General features: G+C 41.3%; 1 protein-coding gene across 6 annotated transcripts in view; it reads right to left on the reverse strand.

Moving 5' to 3' along the window:
• Window positions 1–430: 430 nt before the first annotated feature.
• The window catches only part of LOC134225491 (neprilysin-2), a 115,277-nt gene continuing 97,519 nt past the window's right edge, over window positions 431–18,188 (reverse strand). For 5 of the 6 annotated variants that reach the window (XM_062705603.1, XM_062705604.1, XM_062705605.1 and 2 more), the window contains 6 exons: window positions 11,048–11,176; window positions 10,740–10,985; window positions 10,465–10,679; window positions 2,960–3,010; window positions 1,742–2,711; window positions 431–1,678 (listed from right to left, as the gene is read on the reverse strand). In XM_062705603.1, the coding sequence (XP_062561587.1) occupies window positions 1,089–1,678; window positions 1,742–2,711; window positions 2,960–3,010; window positions 10,465–10,679; window positions 10,740–10,985; window positions 11,048–11,176 (2,201 nt within the window). In that variant the 3' untranslated portion in view covers window positions 431–1,088. The remainder of the gene's footprint in view (window positions 1,679–1,741; window positions 2,712–2,959; window positions 3,011–10,464; window positions 10,680–10,739; window positions 10,986–11,047; window positions 11,177–18,188) is intronic. The other variant, XM_062705601.1, reaches the window with a different exon arrangement.

The following is an 18,188-nucleotide window of genomic DNA, read 5'->3' on the forward strand; positions in this document are numbered from 1 at the left end:
CCTCCTGGCCAGAGAGCCGGAGAACTCCCCATCCGGCAAGCATGTGCTGGAATCCGCATTGTGGCAAGTAGCCATACTCCATCCGGCTGTCCGTCGGGCCTTCGAGCATCGAAATCGTGAGTCGAGCCAGAGTCTAAGCCAGAATAGAATTCCGTGAATAAAATTTGATCCTAAAAATCCTAATTTGACTTGAATTCGCGTACTTTCTCGCACCAATTCTTTTTACAGGTTGAGAATTTACTACAGAAAGAGATAAGTGCTTCCTTAGTGCGGTATTGTGCCGGCCCTGAGTCAAAAAAAGTGAGCTGGATCGGGACGTGCGGACATCCATGCCACAAACGCATGGGCGTCCCTGGTTCCTAGTAATAAAGTCTAATCATAAATATGGATATGGTGATATTATGTAAAAAGAGATTAAAAGTCCTGGCAATATAATAGAAAACATTCTATTTCATGACACAGTGTTACAGTAAAACCTTACGCTAATACAAAAATACAAACAACAAATTTCGTTACGCTTTAACTTTCATATAACGAGAAGTACATTACACGTGGTTCAAAATCCGGACACGAATGATCAGAAAGACAATACATAAGTTAAAATGGCTTTGAAGCATTATGTCGGACATATTTACACACATACATTGCGCACCGTTTTACTTTGTTTCTTTTGTTCTAAGCCAGACGAACAATTGATTCTGTTTTTGCATTTGTTTATAAGTTTTTTTTTATTTCTATTATGTCGTATTTGTGTATGTTTTCCATAGTTTCATTTAAAATCAACCGATATTCGGTTGATATGTTCAGTTAGAATAAATATTATAGTTTTCTCACTTAAGTAATGATACTTAAGTAAAATGTTCCTTTTAAAATTCAATTTCAATAGTTGAAATTATAAGTACGTTTCAACAAATGAATAATCAATATGACTGAGGGTTCCTACGATATCACTTTTGTCCGTTTAGAACAGTCGAAAGGAGAGATAATTTGTAACGGTGTTAAATAGCAGATAAGGAAGAGATTGCAGACATTGTTTCGCGCTTTGAAACATTGGAAGGATTTAAGAAAGAATTTGAATTAAATGTGATTCACCAGACCTCACATTTTTGTGCTGGATTCATTGGCGATCCGACCGGGCAGTTGAAATCCTTCGCGAACTCAACCATATTGCTCATTGGTCCAAGTACTCGGAACTGACCCGGAGAATGCACTCCGGTGGTAATGCGCATCTTCATGGTTTCCGGTCGATACACTGAGCACCAAGTTTGAGCTGCAGATAGCCAGAACATCTGCTCTGGTGTGAGATCCAGCCCAGGCAGACGTGATTCCGGACCATGCTTCTCAGTCCATTTTTTGTAGGCGTAGTAAGCTTCCTTGATGCCGCCGTTGTCCGCAATGTTTTCGCCCTGGGTGTTGATACCGTTCAAATTAAGCTTCACATTCGGTTCCGTGTAGTTGCCGTACTGTTCAATGATGCAGCGAGCCTTCTCCAAATAGGCTTTCTTGGTATCGGATTGCCACCAGTCCACAAGGTTTCCGTTTTTGTCAAACTGTCGCCCCTGGTCATCGAATCCATGAGTAATTTCGTGTCCAATCACGAATCCAATTGCTCCATAGTTCATGTACTTTGGTCGGTCGTACGAGAAGAACTGGCCCTGTAAGATACCGGCTGGGAACTCTGTAGAAGAAATACATTTTGAAAAATTTCACTGCATTGTTCAGATTATTCTAAAGTACTTACGAATACTGTTTTCAATAGATGAATAGAATGCATTGACAACAGCTGGTCTAGAATGGGTAATCCAGTCGGTTTTGTTGACAGCCTGTCGAAGCTTCTTGAACGCTTTGGTAGTTCCAAACTGGTTCATGTATAAAATTGTGTTCAGATAGTTATCTTCCGGTTTGAATTTCAAATCCTTGTAGTAGTCAGCAATTTTGTTGTCATCCATCAGTTCATCTGGATAACCGATGTGAGTAACCATCGAGTCAACCTTATCAAGGGCAGATTTTCTAGTTATTTCGTCCATCCAATCTACCTTCTTCAAAATGTCCACAAATACACTTTTGATTCCGTCCACCATATCTAGAGCTGCGCGCTTGGAATCTTCCTTGAAATATTTTCTAATGTAGAGAGCCCCCACTGAGATTGGAAGGCTTCCTGATGTGATGTCCACGCATTCTTTCCAGCGAGGTTCCTGTTCTTGTTTGCCACTGAGTGCTGTACTGTACTGCAACTGCCGCTTTCGCAGTTTCTCTGTGAGGAAGAATGAAGAGAATCCACTGACGCGCCACATCACGTAATTAGCCATAGTTCGCTTGGGGGTGTTCTGCAGCAGTGGCCCCAATTGTTCCATGAAGCTCGGTACGCTGACAATGATGACTTCGTTCTCATCAATCACGATGTCCGTATCCTTCAGAATAACGTTGAAGTATTCGACCCAATCGGTGTACGGATATTTGTGCTGGAAATCTTTCACGGTCATGGGATTGTAGAGGGCAGTCGCATTACGACGTTTTTCATTTGGCAGCGAAATGTTAGCCAGAGCGATTTCGAAGTTCAGCGAGTCCATCAGTTCTCGTTTGGCGCGTTCTTCTTCTGCTCCGAATAGTACCGCCATGTCAACCATGTAGCTGTAGTAAGCAGACACGATCGGATTTTCCATGCCCTTCACTAGATACTCGCGACTTATGCCAAGGGCAGCTTGATCCGTCTGCGAATAAAAATTAAGATAGAAATAAGTTAGTAGATGGGTACTCAGTATTCACGTCAGGTAGTATCAAATCAAATCTGTTAAAAAATATAGTTGTGTAAAGCTTTTTCTGAATCTTTTCTAACAAATAATTTTAGAAAAATAGCATATAAACTATAACTATATACCGTTGTCCAGGGAATCACGGGGAAAAAGTCCTGGTTGATCTGGCAGATAAAGGACAAACCTAGAATATTTCATATACCTACATGTAAGCTACGTTGCCATGCAATGGGGGGTGTCGTATGCGCATTTGCGTGCTGTGGAGTGTAGGTTTCTTTGTGTAAATGTCCTGTCCGTTGTATAATGCTAGGCGTTATTCGATTTTTAATCTATACGACCTCTAGTCGAAGACGGTAATTATGTGTCTATTAATGAAATTAATGTGTATACACCTTTATTTTTATTGCCGAGATTACAGCGCAGTTTTAGTTTCTTTTTCTAAAGAGTTCTTGCTGAGGTCTCAGTTAGCGCTGTCAAAAGGCGGGAAACTTTAGCCGAAAATCAACTTTTAATTTTGTCGAACTTAGCTTTTAAAATTTACTTAGACCTGTGCGCTGATTGAAATTTTACCGGCAGCGGCGTGATAGGCCATTTTTAGCCAGCGGCGACGGTGTGGTGGCGTCACGCCGTTGGTGATCTTCGGCGACGGCGTGGCAACGTGGGTCGGCGTGAACTTATTTTAAGCGTCAAAAATTCCCCCGGAATTCTTCGGAAGTTCATCATCGAATTCCTCAGGGAGTTCCTCTATGAGTTCGTTGAGAAATTCTTCAAGAAATGCCTCTAGACATTCCTACAGATATTCTTCCGGAAGTACCTCCAGGAAGTTTTTACAGGAATTCCTCCGGAAAGCCCAGGAATTCCTCCGGAAAGCCCAGGAATTCCTCCGGAAGTTCCTCTAGGATATAGTCCGGAAGTTTCTTCAGGATTTCATCCGGAGTTCCTCCAGGAATTCCTTCGGAAGTTTATCCAGAAATTCCTTCGGAAGCTCTTCCAGGAAGTGCTCCGAAATTTTATCCAGAAATTCCTTCGGAAGTTCTTCCAGGAAGTGCTCCGAAAGTTCTTCCAGGAAGTGCTCCGAAAGTTCTTCCAGAAAATGCTCCGAAAGTTCTTCCAGAAAGTGCTCCGAAAGTTCTTCCACGAAGTGCTCCGAAAGTTCTTCCAGGTAGTGCTCCGAAAGTTCTTCCAGGAAATGCTCCGAAAGTTCTTCCAGGAAGTGCTCCGAGAGTTCTTCCAGGAAATGCTCGGAAAGTTCTTCCAGGAAATGCTCCGAAAGTTCTTCCAGGAAGTGCTCCGAAAGTTCTTCCAGGAAGTGCTCCGAAAGTTCTTCCAGGAAGTGCTCCGAAAGTTCTTCCAGGAAGTGCTCCGAAAGTTCTTCCAGGTAGTGCTCCGAAAGTTCTTCCAGGAAATGCTCCGAAAGTTCTTCCAGGAAGTGCACGAAAGTTCTTCCAGATAGTGCTCCGAAAGTTCTTCCAGGAAGTGCTCCGAAAGTTCTTCCAGGAAGTGCTCCGAAAGTTCTTCCAGGTAGTGCTCCGAAAGTTCTTCCAGGAAATGCTCCGAAAGTTCTTCCAGGAAGTGCTCCGAAAGTTCTTCCAGGAAGTGCTCCGAAAGTTCTTCCAGGAAGTGCTCCGAAAGTTCTTCCAGGAAGTGCTCCAAAAGTTCTTCCAGGTAGTGCTCCGAAAGTTTTTCCAGGAAGTGCTCCGAAAGTTCCTCCAGGAATTCCTTCTGAAGTTTATCCAGAAATTCCTTTGGAAGTTCTTCCAGGAAATGCTCCGAAAGTTCTTCCAGGAAATGCTCCGAAAGTTTTTCCAGGAAATGCTCCCAAAGTTTTTCCAGGAAATGCTCCGAAAGTTCTTCCAGGAAGTGCTTCGAAAGTTCTTCCAGGAAGAGCTCCGAAAGTTCTTCCAGGAAGTGCTCCGAAAGTTCCTCCAGGAATTCCTCCGGAAGTTCCTCCAGGAATTCCTCCGGGAGTTCCTCCGGGAGTTCCTCCAGGAATTCCTCCGGGAGTTCCTCCAGGAATTCCTCCGGAAGTTCCTCCAGGAATTCCTCCGGAAGTTCCTCCAGGAATTCCTCCGGAAGTTCCCCCAGGAATTCCTTCTGAAGTTTATCCAGAAATTCCTTCGGAAGTTCTTCCAGGAAGTGCTCCGAAAGTTCTTCCAGGAAATGCTCCGAAAATTCCTCCAGGAAGTGCTCCGAAAGTTCTTCCAGGAAGTGCTCCGAAAGTTCCTCCAGGAATTCCTCCGGAAGTTCCTCCAGGAGTTCCTTCGGAAGTTCCTTCGGAAGTTCCTCCGGAAGCTCCTCCGGAAGTTCCTCCGGAAGTTCCTCCGGAAGTTCCTCCAGGAAATGCTCCGAAAATTCCTCCAGGAAGTGCTTCGGAAGTTCTTCCAGGAAGTGCTCCGGAAGTTCCTCCAGGAATTTCTCCGGAAGTTCCTCCAGGAGTTCCTTCGGAAGTTCCTTCGGAAGTTCCTCCGGAAGCTCCTCCGGAAGTTCCTCCGGAAGTTCCTCCGGAAGTTCCTCCAGGAATTCCTCCGGAAGTTACTCCAGGAATTCCTCCGGAAGTTCCACCAGGAATTCCTACGGAAGTTCCACCAGGAATTCCTACGGAAGTTCCACCAGGAATTCCTCCGGAAGTTCCTCCAGGACTTCCTCCGAAAGTTCCTCCAGGAATTCCTCCGAAAGTTCCTCCAGGAGTTCCTCCGAAAGTTCCTCCAGGAATTCCTCTGAAAGTTCCTCCAGGAATTCCTCCGGAAGTTCATCCAGGAATTCCTCCGGAAGTTTCTCTAGGAATTTCTCCGGAATAAGTTCCTCCAGCTGTTCCTCCAGGAATTCCTCCGGAAGTTTCTCCAGGAAGTTCTCCAGATGTTTCTCCAGCAAGTTCTCCGGATGTTTCTCCAGGAAGTTTTCCAGAAGTTCCTCCAGCAATTCCTCTGAAAGTTCTCCCAGAAATTCTTCGGAAGATTCCACCAAGACCATATTGGGAAGTTTTTCCAGGAATTCTTCGGAAAGATTTTTCAGAAACTCCTCCGAAGGTTTTTCCTGGAATTTCATCAGGAAGTTTCTTCGAAAATTCCTTCAGGAGTTTGTACGGAAGTCCCTCAGGTAATTAATCTGGAGATTCCTGAACAAACTCTTTCAGAAGTTCCTGAAGCAATTCCTCCAAATTCCCTTTAAAGAATTCTCTGGTCTCCAGAAATTTCATAGGATCGATTACGAAATTCCCTCATGAACTCCTCCAGAAACTTGCTTGGGGATTATTTAGATTTTTCTTACGAATAGTCCTCTAGAATGTGCCCCAGCTTTTCCTCAAGGATTTTTTTCACAGAAATTCTTCTTGGAGTTCCTCTAGAAATTCCTCCAAGAAATCTTCATGAATTACTTTGAGAACTCCCCAGAAATTTCCACTGAACTCCTTTCGAATGTCACATAGAATTCCTACCCCAACAACATTCACCCCCGAGAATTCTTCCGGGAATATCTCCAGACTTTTTTCTAAGAATACTTACGGAAATTCAATTGCGAATTCCTCCAGAAAATACCTCGAGGCATTTCCCGAAACATTCGTCCAATAATCAACCTGGGAAATTCTTTTTGAATTCGTCATTAATTCCTTCAGAAACTCCTCTGGCAGGGTTTGAGTCCAAAGCAGAATGAGAAAATCTCTCACTTATCATGTCTGTATAGACTCTCGATAGGTAGCATACCGTGAGAGACGTTTTTCGGTAGCTGTTTCGATATAATGAACTGATTCGGGGGGCTACAACCCATGATAAATTTCTTTTAATAAGCCCTAATTGCGGGGGGCACCGGTTCTGATGATGCTTTTAAACTTGTTTTTTACACAGCTGTGCGAAAAAAATATGGTCCCCAAACAAGAAATGAGCGAGAACAACGCGTTTTATCAAACCCCCTCGGTGGGGACCGCCTATCGGAATAAGCTTTTTTTCAACTTGTATACACGTGCGATAGTTTTGTTTTCATGGCTTGTTATGATTCGAAGAGGTTTTTGCCTCTCTTTTATCTTTGTTCGTTATCTATTGAGAGCGATTTCTGCAATCCCTGTCCTCTGGACATTCCTTCACAAATTTTTCTCGAATGCACATGAAAATAAATGATTTTTTTAAATAAAATTCTTATATAAATTTCATTATTTTTTATTCTTTATTAACGTGTTTTTGCCTTTCTCGTACAACTAAGTTGTACCGAAAGGCTATCATTTCACTCCGAAAACGAACTTTTTATAGAAGTCTCTGAGACCCATAGTATTATATACCAATCGACTCAGCTCGACGAGCTGAGCACATGTCTGTCTGTCCGTGTGTATGTGTGTCCCAAGTAGCACACGCAACATCTTCCAAAAAGCACATTGTTTCTATTCAGTTTCATTAAAGGCATTGGAAAAACATCAAAGCACGAAAAAGTTGCATCAAGATGTCAAAAACGTTCGAGTTGTGATCAATGTTTCATTAGCATTGCAATGCAGTACGTGTTTGACAGTTGGAAACAAACAACCAAAGAATACTGCACTTTATGTTGCAAACACGAAACAAAATCATCAAGTTGCATATTTTTTATCATGTAACTTCAATGCGTCTTTCAAAATTTATTTGTTTGTTTAATTTAAGTTGCAGATAAGTTGAGTGTGTCTTCTTGTTTAATTTAGCATTGTTCAACGTTTTGAAAACTAACAATTTTTCCCGGTGATGGTGCAATCAAGTAACAGAAAACCCGAGTACAAAACTTCATAATCGTATGGTTTTTATGGTGAGTCAACATGCAGTCCCTTCGAAGTGTTGAATGGTGCTGTGGTAGAGTGAAGGACTATCAATCACAAGATCCATAAATCGAATCCAGTTTTATATTTTTATTTTATTTTTTTCCGCTGTAGTATTCTGCAACATTATTGCAATTTTACTGCAATCGAAGGATGTTTCCGTAGGCTCCACCTCTTGCGCTTTTTAGATTGCAAGAGAGTTATGTTTGATGGCACATACGCAAAGATTGTTTCTTGCCGAATAGTTGCAACACAGTGAAATGTTCAGTAGTGAAACAAGTTGTGCTGCTTGGGGTGTGTATGTGTGTGTGTATGTGTGTGCACAAAAGCTATAAAAAACATTAGACAACTTTTCGTATAGTAATCCTTAACCGATTTTCTCGCAACAAGTTTTATTCGACAGGGGACAAAGCCTTGTTGATCACTATTGAATTTTATAACGGTAATTGCGTTTCAAAGTTATGAAGAAAATGGTACATTGGACCATATAAACCCCATATAAGGTTGGTGTCTTAACTAAATGCGAGAAAGGCACCACCAACGCTAGGTGGATTAATCTGGGTTTTTAATCTATAGAGTTCAACATCGTTATATAATTTCAGATCAAAACACTAAAGAAGTTCAAATAAAACTTTTTCACAGTTTTCTAAAGCAATTTCTTGAATTCTTGAAAAGCAATGAATTTCGTAGTCTGCGTCTCATAATCTGGTAGCTTGTAGTCTCATTACCTGGTAGAAGGGTTCGATTCCCAGTCAGGAAATTGTCTCGACTTCTCTGGACATAAAAGTATACTGCCGTAATCTGGAAAAGTGACGTAACAGCCATTGTACAACATGTATGTTTTCCATTTTTCTGTTAAAGAGTTCTCGATGAGTAGTACTCGTTAACACCATTTTTGGAAAATGGCGTATAAGTCACTTTTTCAGATTACGGCAGTACCATTGTGTCAGCCTTACGATATTCTTCTATTATAGATATTCTTATTATAGAGTTTTGGCACTTCCTTAGCAAGCGTGCTGGGAATTTTCACCTACCCCGGGCAATCTGAATGCCAAAGGGGATTAGGCTCTGTGGATCTCATTCGCCGGATGACTTAAAATCCTATAATAAATGTTTGCACCGGATGTATTAGTTATGGTGGTTCAGGAATCTTCTTACGATGCTGCAAGTTCCAAGAATCACTGTCTTTTGGATGCTATGGATGTTATGAGATAGTTCCAGCTCTCCTAAGGATCTCAGAAGAGATTTCGGGACTATACCGGTTGCTGAGATAACAACCGGAATTATACACACGTCCTCCAGGTGCCACATGTGCTTCAACTCCTCTGCCAAGTCGTGGTACTTTGTTATCTTGATGGAGAATGTTGTTTGGACATTATGGTCTAGCGGTACAGCAATGTCGATGAGGGGTTACCCGATGAAGGTTACCCGCTTCATCCTTTTGTCGTAGACCACAATATCGGGCCGATTGGCACGAATGAGGACATCCGTTATGATCTCGCGATCCCAGTACAGCTTCACGAAACTATTTTCCAGAACCGGGACAGGCACATATTTGTAGTAGGCGACAAACTGGTTAACCAAGTTGAGCTTTAAAGCAAGCTGTTGGTGCACAATCTTGGCTACTTCGTTATGACGACCGAGATAGGCTGAACACCCGGACACGATATGTTCGATCGTTTCTCCTACTGAATTGCACTTCCTGCAGCGGTCCTCCACGTTTTTGTGCAATATATAGTGCCGATAGCTCTTCGTCGCAATTACCCGGTCCTGGATGGCTACCATGAATCCTTCTTTTTCTGAGAAGAGTTCACCCCGCAACAGCCACGTATTCGACGCCGCTTTGTCGATATATTCCAGCTACAGTTGATGGGGGTGCGTCCCATGCAACTCCTTCTGCTTCCACGATGCGATCATCTCGTCGACAGATTTGATGTCGTAATTCAGCTGATAGTCCTCCTGCGCTAACAAGGCTAACAAGATGATACTTTTATGCCCAGGGAAGTCGAGACAATTTCCAGCCACCCTCAGCATGGTCTTGCTTTATTGCCGCGCATCTTACCGCTAGGCTAAGGACGGTCACCACAAAAATGGTAACTTGGCTTAGGAACCTCGCAGTTGATAACCGTGGAAGTGGTTAATGAACAGAAGAAGAATAATATTACTTTGATTAAAAATATATATTTCCGATAGGATGAACCAGTAAAAATACTCAGAACGAATCCCGTTAACCTACTGGTTTAATAGTCGTTCAATAGCCACCGGCGTGGTGAAAAATATTCGGCGGCGTGGAAAATTTGTATGCGGTGGCGCGTTGATTCATTTTTGGCAGTGGCAGTGGCGATGTAAGAAAATAACGGGCAGCGTGGCGCGGCGGCGCATAAGTCTAAATTTATTGAGCTTCAGCAAATCCCGATTTGCGCGATCAATTTTGTCTACAAACTAGGTAATCAGCCAATCAATCAGTAGCTCAGCATGAAATTTTATTCTCTGTTATCAGGATTTATTTGTTTCAAGGTTCGGGTTACAAAAATACAAAATCATCGTCTTCGACCGAAGAACGTACTACTGAAAAATTAATACCTAACATTATACAACGGACAGAAAGTTAGGCAAATAATATGAATAGATATTGATAAATGTAACTTTGATATGTCTTTTGGATCTAACATCACTAGTTCTCCATACAAACTTTAGCCTTGGATTGTGAAGCCAAACTAAGATAAGATTTTTTTTTTTCAAATTTTGCTAAGTGTAATTATTGAATATCAATATTTAGGGTTTACCGCCATGTGTTGTACTTGTCAGATCTCTTTTTTTTGCTTAAAATGCATATTTGTATGGTCGAAACCGATGACAACTGTTCCAATTCGTTGTGCCAATCATAAGCCAATCCTGTTAAAAACATAATATCGACAGTGTTGAGCTTTAAACTATACTTACGTCGATAATCCTACGGGTCGAGTTTTTCAAATCCGTTCCAACCGAAAAGTCGAAGAAATAATCGGTACTGTAGCCCTTCAGGCGGAAGTCTTTCACTGATTTGGTCCAGGACCAAGAAGAATCCGCATTCCAATTGTCGCCGCTCAAAACAGGCCACCCTCCTAGGGAGTCCAAAATGTCCAGTAATGGCTTGATGCCCTTTTCCTCGATCCTCGCTATAAAATGATCATAATTAATCGTAGAAATTATCACCGTGGTCAATCACCTTTACTCACTCTTGTTCATGCACAGCTTGTACATGTTCTTGGCCAGCTTGAACGGAGTGGCCTCATTCTCGTCAATGTCATCACTTACGAGCGAACGTAGCTGCTCCTGCAGCCGATCTCCAATCACCGAGAAGGTGTTAACCGACACCTTCTCATCCGGAATATTGGTTTCCTTGAGGAAATTACCGCAAGCGTAGTTGTAGAAATCGTCACACGGTTCCACACTGGTGTCCATTTGATCCAATGCTTTCGATGCTGTTTTGGTACAAGTTCGTATTAAATATCATTTTACCGCCATTTGAAATTAGCACACTGACCTGAATGGATGCATCCTGGCGAAAGGCAGAGATCGCTGCCATCCTTCGAATCATTGGAGTTGACTCTCATGTTTTTGCCCCGCCGAGAACCGGTCAGCGCCTGCGGTGACTGTGACGAACCGTTATCCGCTGTAATGGTACCAGAAAGAGAAAGGAATTAACGGTCAATTTATTTGGATGATCGTGTCCGTGTGGATCGAATATTTCGAAGTTGAAAAGAAATAGGTTGATATTTTCATTTTCATTTTACAGATTAGGTAGATGATAAGAACGTAAGTCAATCCAAATCCAATCGTGTTGTTCGAACCATATGAAGGGCATGGGATAAGTAAGCTTATTCTAAGAGTAGGGTGACGTAAGATATCTCGAAGGAAGTGAGAGTAGTCGTATGATCCCATTTCAATTACATGGTCGACTAACATGAGATTAGCCAAAATCGACTCATCTCACGTCACTGTACTCGTCCCCAAAGGTTATAGCTTGTAAATGCTGAATCATACAGCAAACAAAATAATCTTAACTTGAAGCTCTATGATTAGAACCGCCTATATCATGCTGTAGGTATGTGGAAAACACATAGGGCTGTTGTTGAAAGCCTTCAGCCAATTTTTTTTCTCGATTTTGTGATCTCCTCGGAATCATTGCAGTTCCAAGACTGACAAAGAACCCGTGTTTTGAGTCAGTTGCCGTAACTCATATGTGACCGAATTTAGTCACAATCAAGTCGCTGCAACCAGATTTGATAGAAATGTGCTACTTGGGAAATGATTTTTCGAGAACCTCAAAAGTTTATTAGGAGTGTTTCTCGTAAGAGCTTTTTCTCAATATTCTGTTGCCCCAAGTACTCATTTTCAAGCATGTTCTAAGAATTACTATTGCTTTACACATTTGGATCTTGATACCCGAAATTGAAGAATACTGTTTTGGAATTTTGATAATATTCTATGTTTAGAGTAGAGTGGGGCAAGAGTGCGCGTGGAGTAAGAGTACGTTTTCGATTTTTTGAAGTAATAAAAAAAGATAAACTAGCAGCACTGCATCAGTTCGACAGGTATTCTGGCCAACTATTATCATGTGTAATTGTAAACGATTTGAATAAACAACAAGGGACATATGGAGTTAGATAACTTTTTGATCATTTTGCTAAAAATAATTGGATTTCCGCAACTAGTATTTCATTACCATATATACGTTCAATCAGGTGAACATTATACCATTTCGATTACCTATTGTATAGAGTACTTTATGGTACAAAACACCAATCCGGTTGGTTTTCCAAGAAGTCGAAACCATTACTTGAATATTTTTTTGGGACTGTGGGGTAAAAGTACGCAGGAACCGGTGGGGCAAGAGTACGCATAAGAATCTTCAAGTTATGATGCCAAACCCCAATCTCCGGCCGAAATAAGACTGCTTCCAAAGCGTAAAGATCCATAACTAAGAAAAAAAGGACAGAATTTGAAATTATCACAAGTTTTTAGGATAAGTTGAAGTAATTCGGTGTTAGAAAGGACTTAGCGAACAAAGCACTGAAGCAAAATAATGAAATTGTATTAGGACTTGTTGTACACCTAAACATAGTACGAAAACACAATTTCATCTAAATGATAATTTCATTTAATCAAAAGAAACATTCATAAATAACGCAACGTTTAGCTGGGAGGGGTTGCGAGATGTGTGACGATCCATATAATTTTTAGAGGATTCATACAAATAGTGTAAGATAGGGGGGAAGGGGTGATGAAATAGCCAAATTTTACGTTACGTGATTGGTGGACTTTCTTTAAGGAAAATGCCTTTGTATGCGCGACGCGAAACCTGATATATATTTTTACCTCTGTAGTTTTTTGTATATATAAAAAACAATGGTTTTTCGTATGAAAGTGCACATTTTTAGGACCCCCTCCCTCTTAAAGAGTTACGTAATCTTTGAACATTCCCTAATATATGCTTATTAAACATCAATTAAATGTTATTAACTCTTGTTTGTGTTAATATATACTTAAAGCCCTTGATTTAATAAGTGCGTACTCTTACCCCACCCAATGCGCACTTTTACCCCACCGGTGGGGTAAGAGTGCGTTTTTCACTTGTCTTGCAGAAAGGGTTCTACTAAAACGAATCTCAATAATTTCAATATTTTTTCCACTGGGTAACATAAAAGAAGAGTATATGAATCATCGACACTGATTTGATATGCAGAAGCTTGCTTCATAAGGGCCACATGATCGATTGAAAACTAAGTGCGTACTCTTGCCCCACTCTACTCTAACGGTTTAATGGATTCTCTCCCGAATTCCACGGTTTTCGCTTAATCTTTCAATTCATCTTTCAAAAATTCTCATAAATCATTGAACAGTAGAAGCGCATTTATTATAGCCTAAGAACTTCGTTATCATAGGTTCTTATATTACCTATAGAGTTATCAGATACAGAGATGTTGTGCGATTGTTGTTGATTGTGCAAGAAGAATTTCGAAATAAACGCGTGCTAAGAACCGCTGGATCGGTTTTAACCCTTATGCGGCCAACAAAAAAAACACACGTGGATGGCCGACAGGGTACCCGTGTTCCCATAAATTGATATTATCATAATTTCAACAATTTTCAACCGATTTGGATAATTTTGATAGTTTTGGAAACAGAAACTCATATACTTTTTGCTCATTGTCAAGGTTTACAGCTTATGCCCATGGTTATACAAGAAATCTTTGAAGTAAGGCTTAAGAGTCTACACGCGTAACCAAAGGCCATTCAACCAGTTTCAAATATGCTACAAGCTCTTTGCGCTTCTTAGAATTGAACGTGTTCACAGTATATGCTTCGGGTAATGCAAAATCCCTGAAATGAGGTCTTAGTCATCCGAGAAATCTCTGGAGTAAAGCCTAAAGATCTACTCGCGTAACCAAAGGCCTATTATGCATATTCAAATACGGTACATGCTCTTTGTGGTACTTAGCATAGAATGCGTTCACAGTATATGTTCCGAGTCATCCAAGAAATCTCTGGAGTAAGTCCTTAAGGTCTACACTCGTAACCATGGGTCTATGGACTTGTCTCAAAAGTGGTACATGCTCTTTGCGCATCTTGAAATCAAATGTGATCACTACATATGTTCTGCGCTATCGAAGAAATCTCTCGGATAAGTCTTCTGGCTACTTCATTGCATATGTTCATGGTCATCCAAGAAAACCCTGGAAAAGGCCTTCAGGTCTACACGCGTAACCAGAGATCTTTTAGATTGTTTCAAAAGTGGCGCATGCCCTTTGTGGTACATAGAAAAGAGCGCTTTCATTGCATATGTTGATGGTCATCCAAGAAAATCCTGGAAAAGGCCTTAAGATCTACACGCGTAACCAAAGATCTTTTAGATTGTTTCAAAACTGGTACATGCCCTTTGTGGTACATAGAATAGAACGCCTTTATTGCATATGTTGATGGTCATCCAAGAAAACCGTGGAAAAGGCCTTAAGATCTACACGCGTAACCAAGGATCTTTCAGATTTTTTCAAAAGTGTTACACGCCCTTTGTAGTCCATAGAATAGATTGCGTCCATTGCATAGGTTCATGGTCATCCAAGAAAACCCTGGAATAGGCCTTTAAATCTGCTTGGGTACCCAGAGATCTTTTGGCTTGTTTCAAAAGTGGTACATGCCCTTTGTGGTACATAGAATAGAATACGTCCATTGCATATGTTTATGATGTTCCAAGAAAATGCTAGAATAGGCCTCAGGATCTTCACACGTAACCAGATACCTTTCGGATTGTTTCAAAAGTGACATATACCCTTTGAGGTACATAGAATATACCGCTTTCATTGCATATGTTCATCGGTATCCAAGAGAACAATTGAACAATCCTCAAGAACTTCACGCGTAACCAGAGTTCTTTCGGCCTATTTGAATAGTTATACATTCCTTTTATGGTACGTAGAATAGAATGCACCCATTTCAAATGTTCATGGTCATCCATTGAAAACCCTGAAGTAAGGCATTAGGATCTACACCAGAGATATATCAGCCTGTTTTAAATTTGGTACATGCCTTTGGGGCCCATGAATAAAATGCGTTCATGGCATATGCTAATGGTCATCCTATAAATTTATGGAGTAAGACTTCTAAGTTTTCGATGGGACACCACTCGATACGGAAGCAACGCACAACTGTCATTTTTATTATTTCACGCATGCTGTAACGCAGCAAAGCTAAATCAACAAAAATGACAGTTGTGCGCCGCCTCCGTATCGATTGGTGTGCCCCGAAAACGCGAGCATTTTGAAACTTGGATTCCGTGAGGAGTGTCCTTAATCTAATTTAAATATGGTACATGATCTTCGCGATATTAGCCCGTTTTTCCCTCACGTTCTCGGCATGAAGTTGTATCGTTCCAATGTATTTACATTTTGCATTTCCAAAGAATAGACAACTTCATATTAGTGATATGAATGAAGGGTTTTTACTACCTGGAACCAACAATAACTACTTGGAATGCTAATATATCAAGATGAGGTTTAACATCTTGTTTATTCTTCAATAACTGTCCAGAGCTAATGATAACAACTTGAACTACTTGAAATGCAAACATATACAAATAACCTTCCGTTCGTGGGTTGATCTGTAGATCATTCCTATATGGAGTTCACAGACCACCTAGTACCATGGCAAAAACAAAAACTACAGCAGACGTTCGATAACTGCAAGTCATTTAACTGCAATGCTTTTTAACTGCAATTCGATAGTTGCAACAGTTTTACAGTTATCGGACCGCTAAACTTCAAACCGATGTCAGACTCAATGACAGCTGCATTGCGCTGCACATTTAGATGCACTTTTATTGCATCTGACGTCGATTGACAACCGTTTGACGTCTAGAGTGCGTTGCAGTTATCGAACGGCACTCGATAACTGAAAAGTAAACATTTTGCAGTTATCGAACGGCTGCTGTACTAGGAATGCGTACATTCACTCAGATGAGGTTGACCCGATTTTGTCACTACCAGATTTTGTCTACCCCTAATTTTGCCTAACCCGATTTTATCACGTTTTCGACCCAATTTCGACAAAAAACTACGGATTCCATTCACGTATTTTGCCTTGCCTTCATTACGGAGCCCACGACAATGCAATTAACTACTTAAAATTCAAACATATACCAAGATGGGGTCACAAAACTTGTTTATTCTTCGATAACTGCCTCCATTACGGAGATTGATCTAAAGAACTTCGGTGGGGTTTGATCCCACGAAACCAGTACGCTAGACAGGTGAAGGACCTCCGTCGTCCTCCGCAGCTTAGCGGGTACTGATGAAACCAAATTCACAGCACCGGGCATGTAGCCGAACTCTCGCAATACATTCTCAGAACTAACTCTCTCATATATGTTTTTGTACAATGCCAACCAAGTAGGATGAGTATTTAGTATTATCTGGCTCCTACACACTTGCTTCATCACCAACGGCGCTCGATGAAGTAGGGTTGTGTGAGATTATGCCAGTTGGTCGTCAGATCCCAACCCGACCACATAAGCGAAGAGAGATCGCCTTTCGAGTTCAGTACATTCAAAGTTAAATGCCTATGTTCCGGGTATTGAGCCACCCGGAGTGGAAATTAATTACTATGTCTGAAACTCGATTATTCATATGCACAACATGTGATAGATTAAGTTCGGAAAAGGTATTGGAGGAAAACATCTACCTTCCGTCCTTCCCAGTTATTCTTCAATAATTGCATCCGTTACGGAGGTTGATCCACCGACCTTGACTCTATGGAGTTCGTAGACTACCTGGAGTCCTCGACAGCAACAAGAACTACTTGGAATACACACATATACCAAGAGGGGTCAGACAACTTGTTTATTATTCAATAATTGCCTCTATTACGGTGGTTGATCCACAGATCTTGAATCTATGGAGTTCGTAGACTACCTGGAGCCCACGACAACAAGAACTACTTGGAATACAAACATATACCAAGAAGGGGTCACAAAACTTGTTTATTCTTCAATAACTGCCTCCATTACGAAGATTGATCCACAGCCCTTGACTCTATGGAGTTCTTAGACTCCCTGTAACCAATGACAACAAGAACTACTTAGAATACAAAGAAATACCATGAAAGCGTCACACGACTTGTTTATTCTTCAATAACTGCATCCGTTACCAAGGTCGAACCCCATACCTTGACTCTATGGAGTTTGTAGACTAACTGGAGTCCTCGACAACAACAAGAACTACTTGGAATACACACATATACCAAGAAGGGGTCACGCAACTTGTTTATTCTTCGATAACTGCCTCCATTACGGAGATAGATCCGAAGATCTTGACTGTATGGAGTTCGTAGACTACCTGGAACTCACGACAACAACAAGAACTACATGAAATACAAACATATACCAAGAAGGGGTCACAAAACTTGTTTATTCTTCAATAACTGCTTTCATTACGGAGGTTGATCCAGCGACCTTGAATCTATGGAGTTCGTAGACTACCTGGAGCCAACGACAATAACAAGAACTACTTGAAACACAAACATATATCAAGAAGGGGTCACACAACTTGTTTATTCTTCAAACGCTGCCTCCGTTATCGAGGTCGATCCCCAGACCTTGACTCTATGGAGTTCGTAGACTACCTGGAGTCCTCGACAACAACAAGAACCACTTGGAGTACACACATATACCAAGAAGGGGTCAGGCAACTTGTTTATTCTTCGATAACTGCCTCCATTACGGAGATTGTTCCGAAGATCTTGACTGTATGGAGTTTGTAGACTACCTGGAACTCACGACAATAACAAGAACTACATGAAATACAAACATATACCAAGAAGAGGTCACGCAACTGGTTTATTCTTCGATAAACGCCTCCATTACGGAGATTCTTCCGAAGACCTTGACTGTATGGAGTTCGTAGACTACCTGGAACTCACGACAACAACAAGAACGATGACTGCCTCCATTACGGAGGTTGATTCACCGACCTTGAATCTATGAAGTTCGTAGACTACCTAGAGCCCACGACAACAACAAGAACTACTTGGTATACAAACATATGCCAAGAAGGGGCCACACAACTTGTTTATTCTTCGATAACTGCCTCCATTACGGAGATTGATTCGAAGACCTTGACTGTGTGGAGTTC

This window comes from Armigeres subalbatus, chromosome 3, assembly GCF_024139115.2.
Source record: "Armigeres subalbatus isolate Guangzhou_Male chromosome 3, GZ_Asu_2, whole genome shotgun sequence".
Taxonomy (NCBI): domain Eukaryota; kingdom Metazoa; phylum Arthropoda; class Insecta; order Diptera; family Culicidae; genus Armigeres; species Armigeres subalbatus.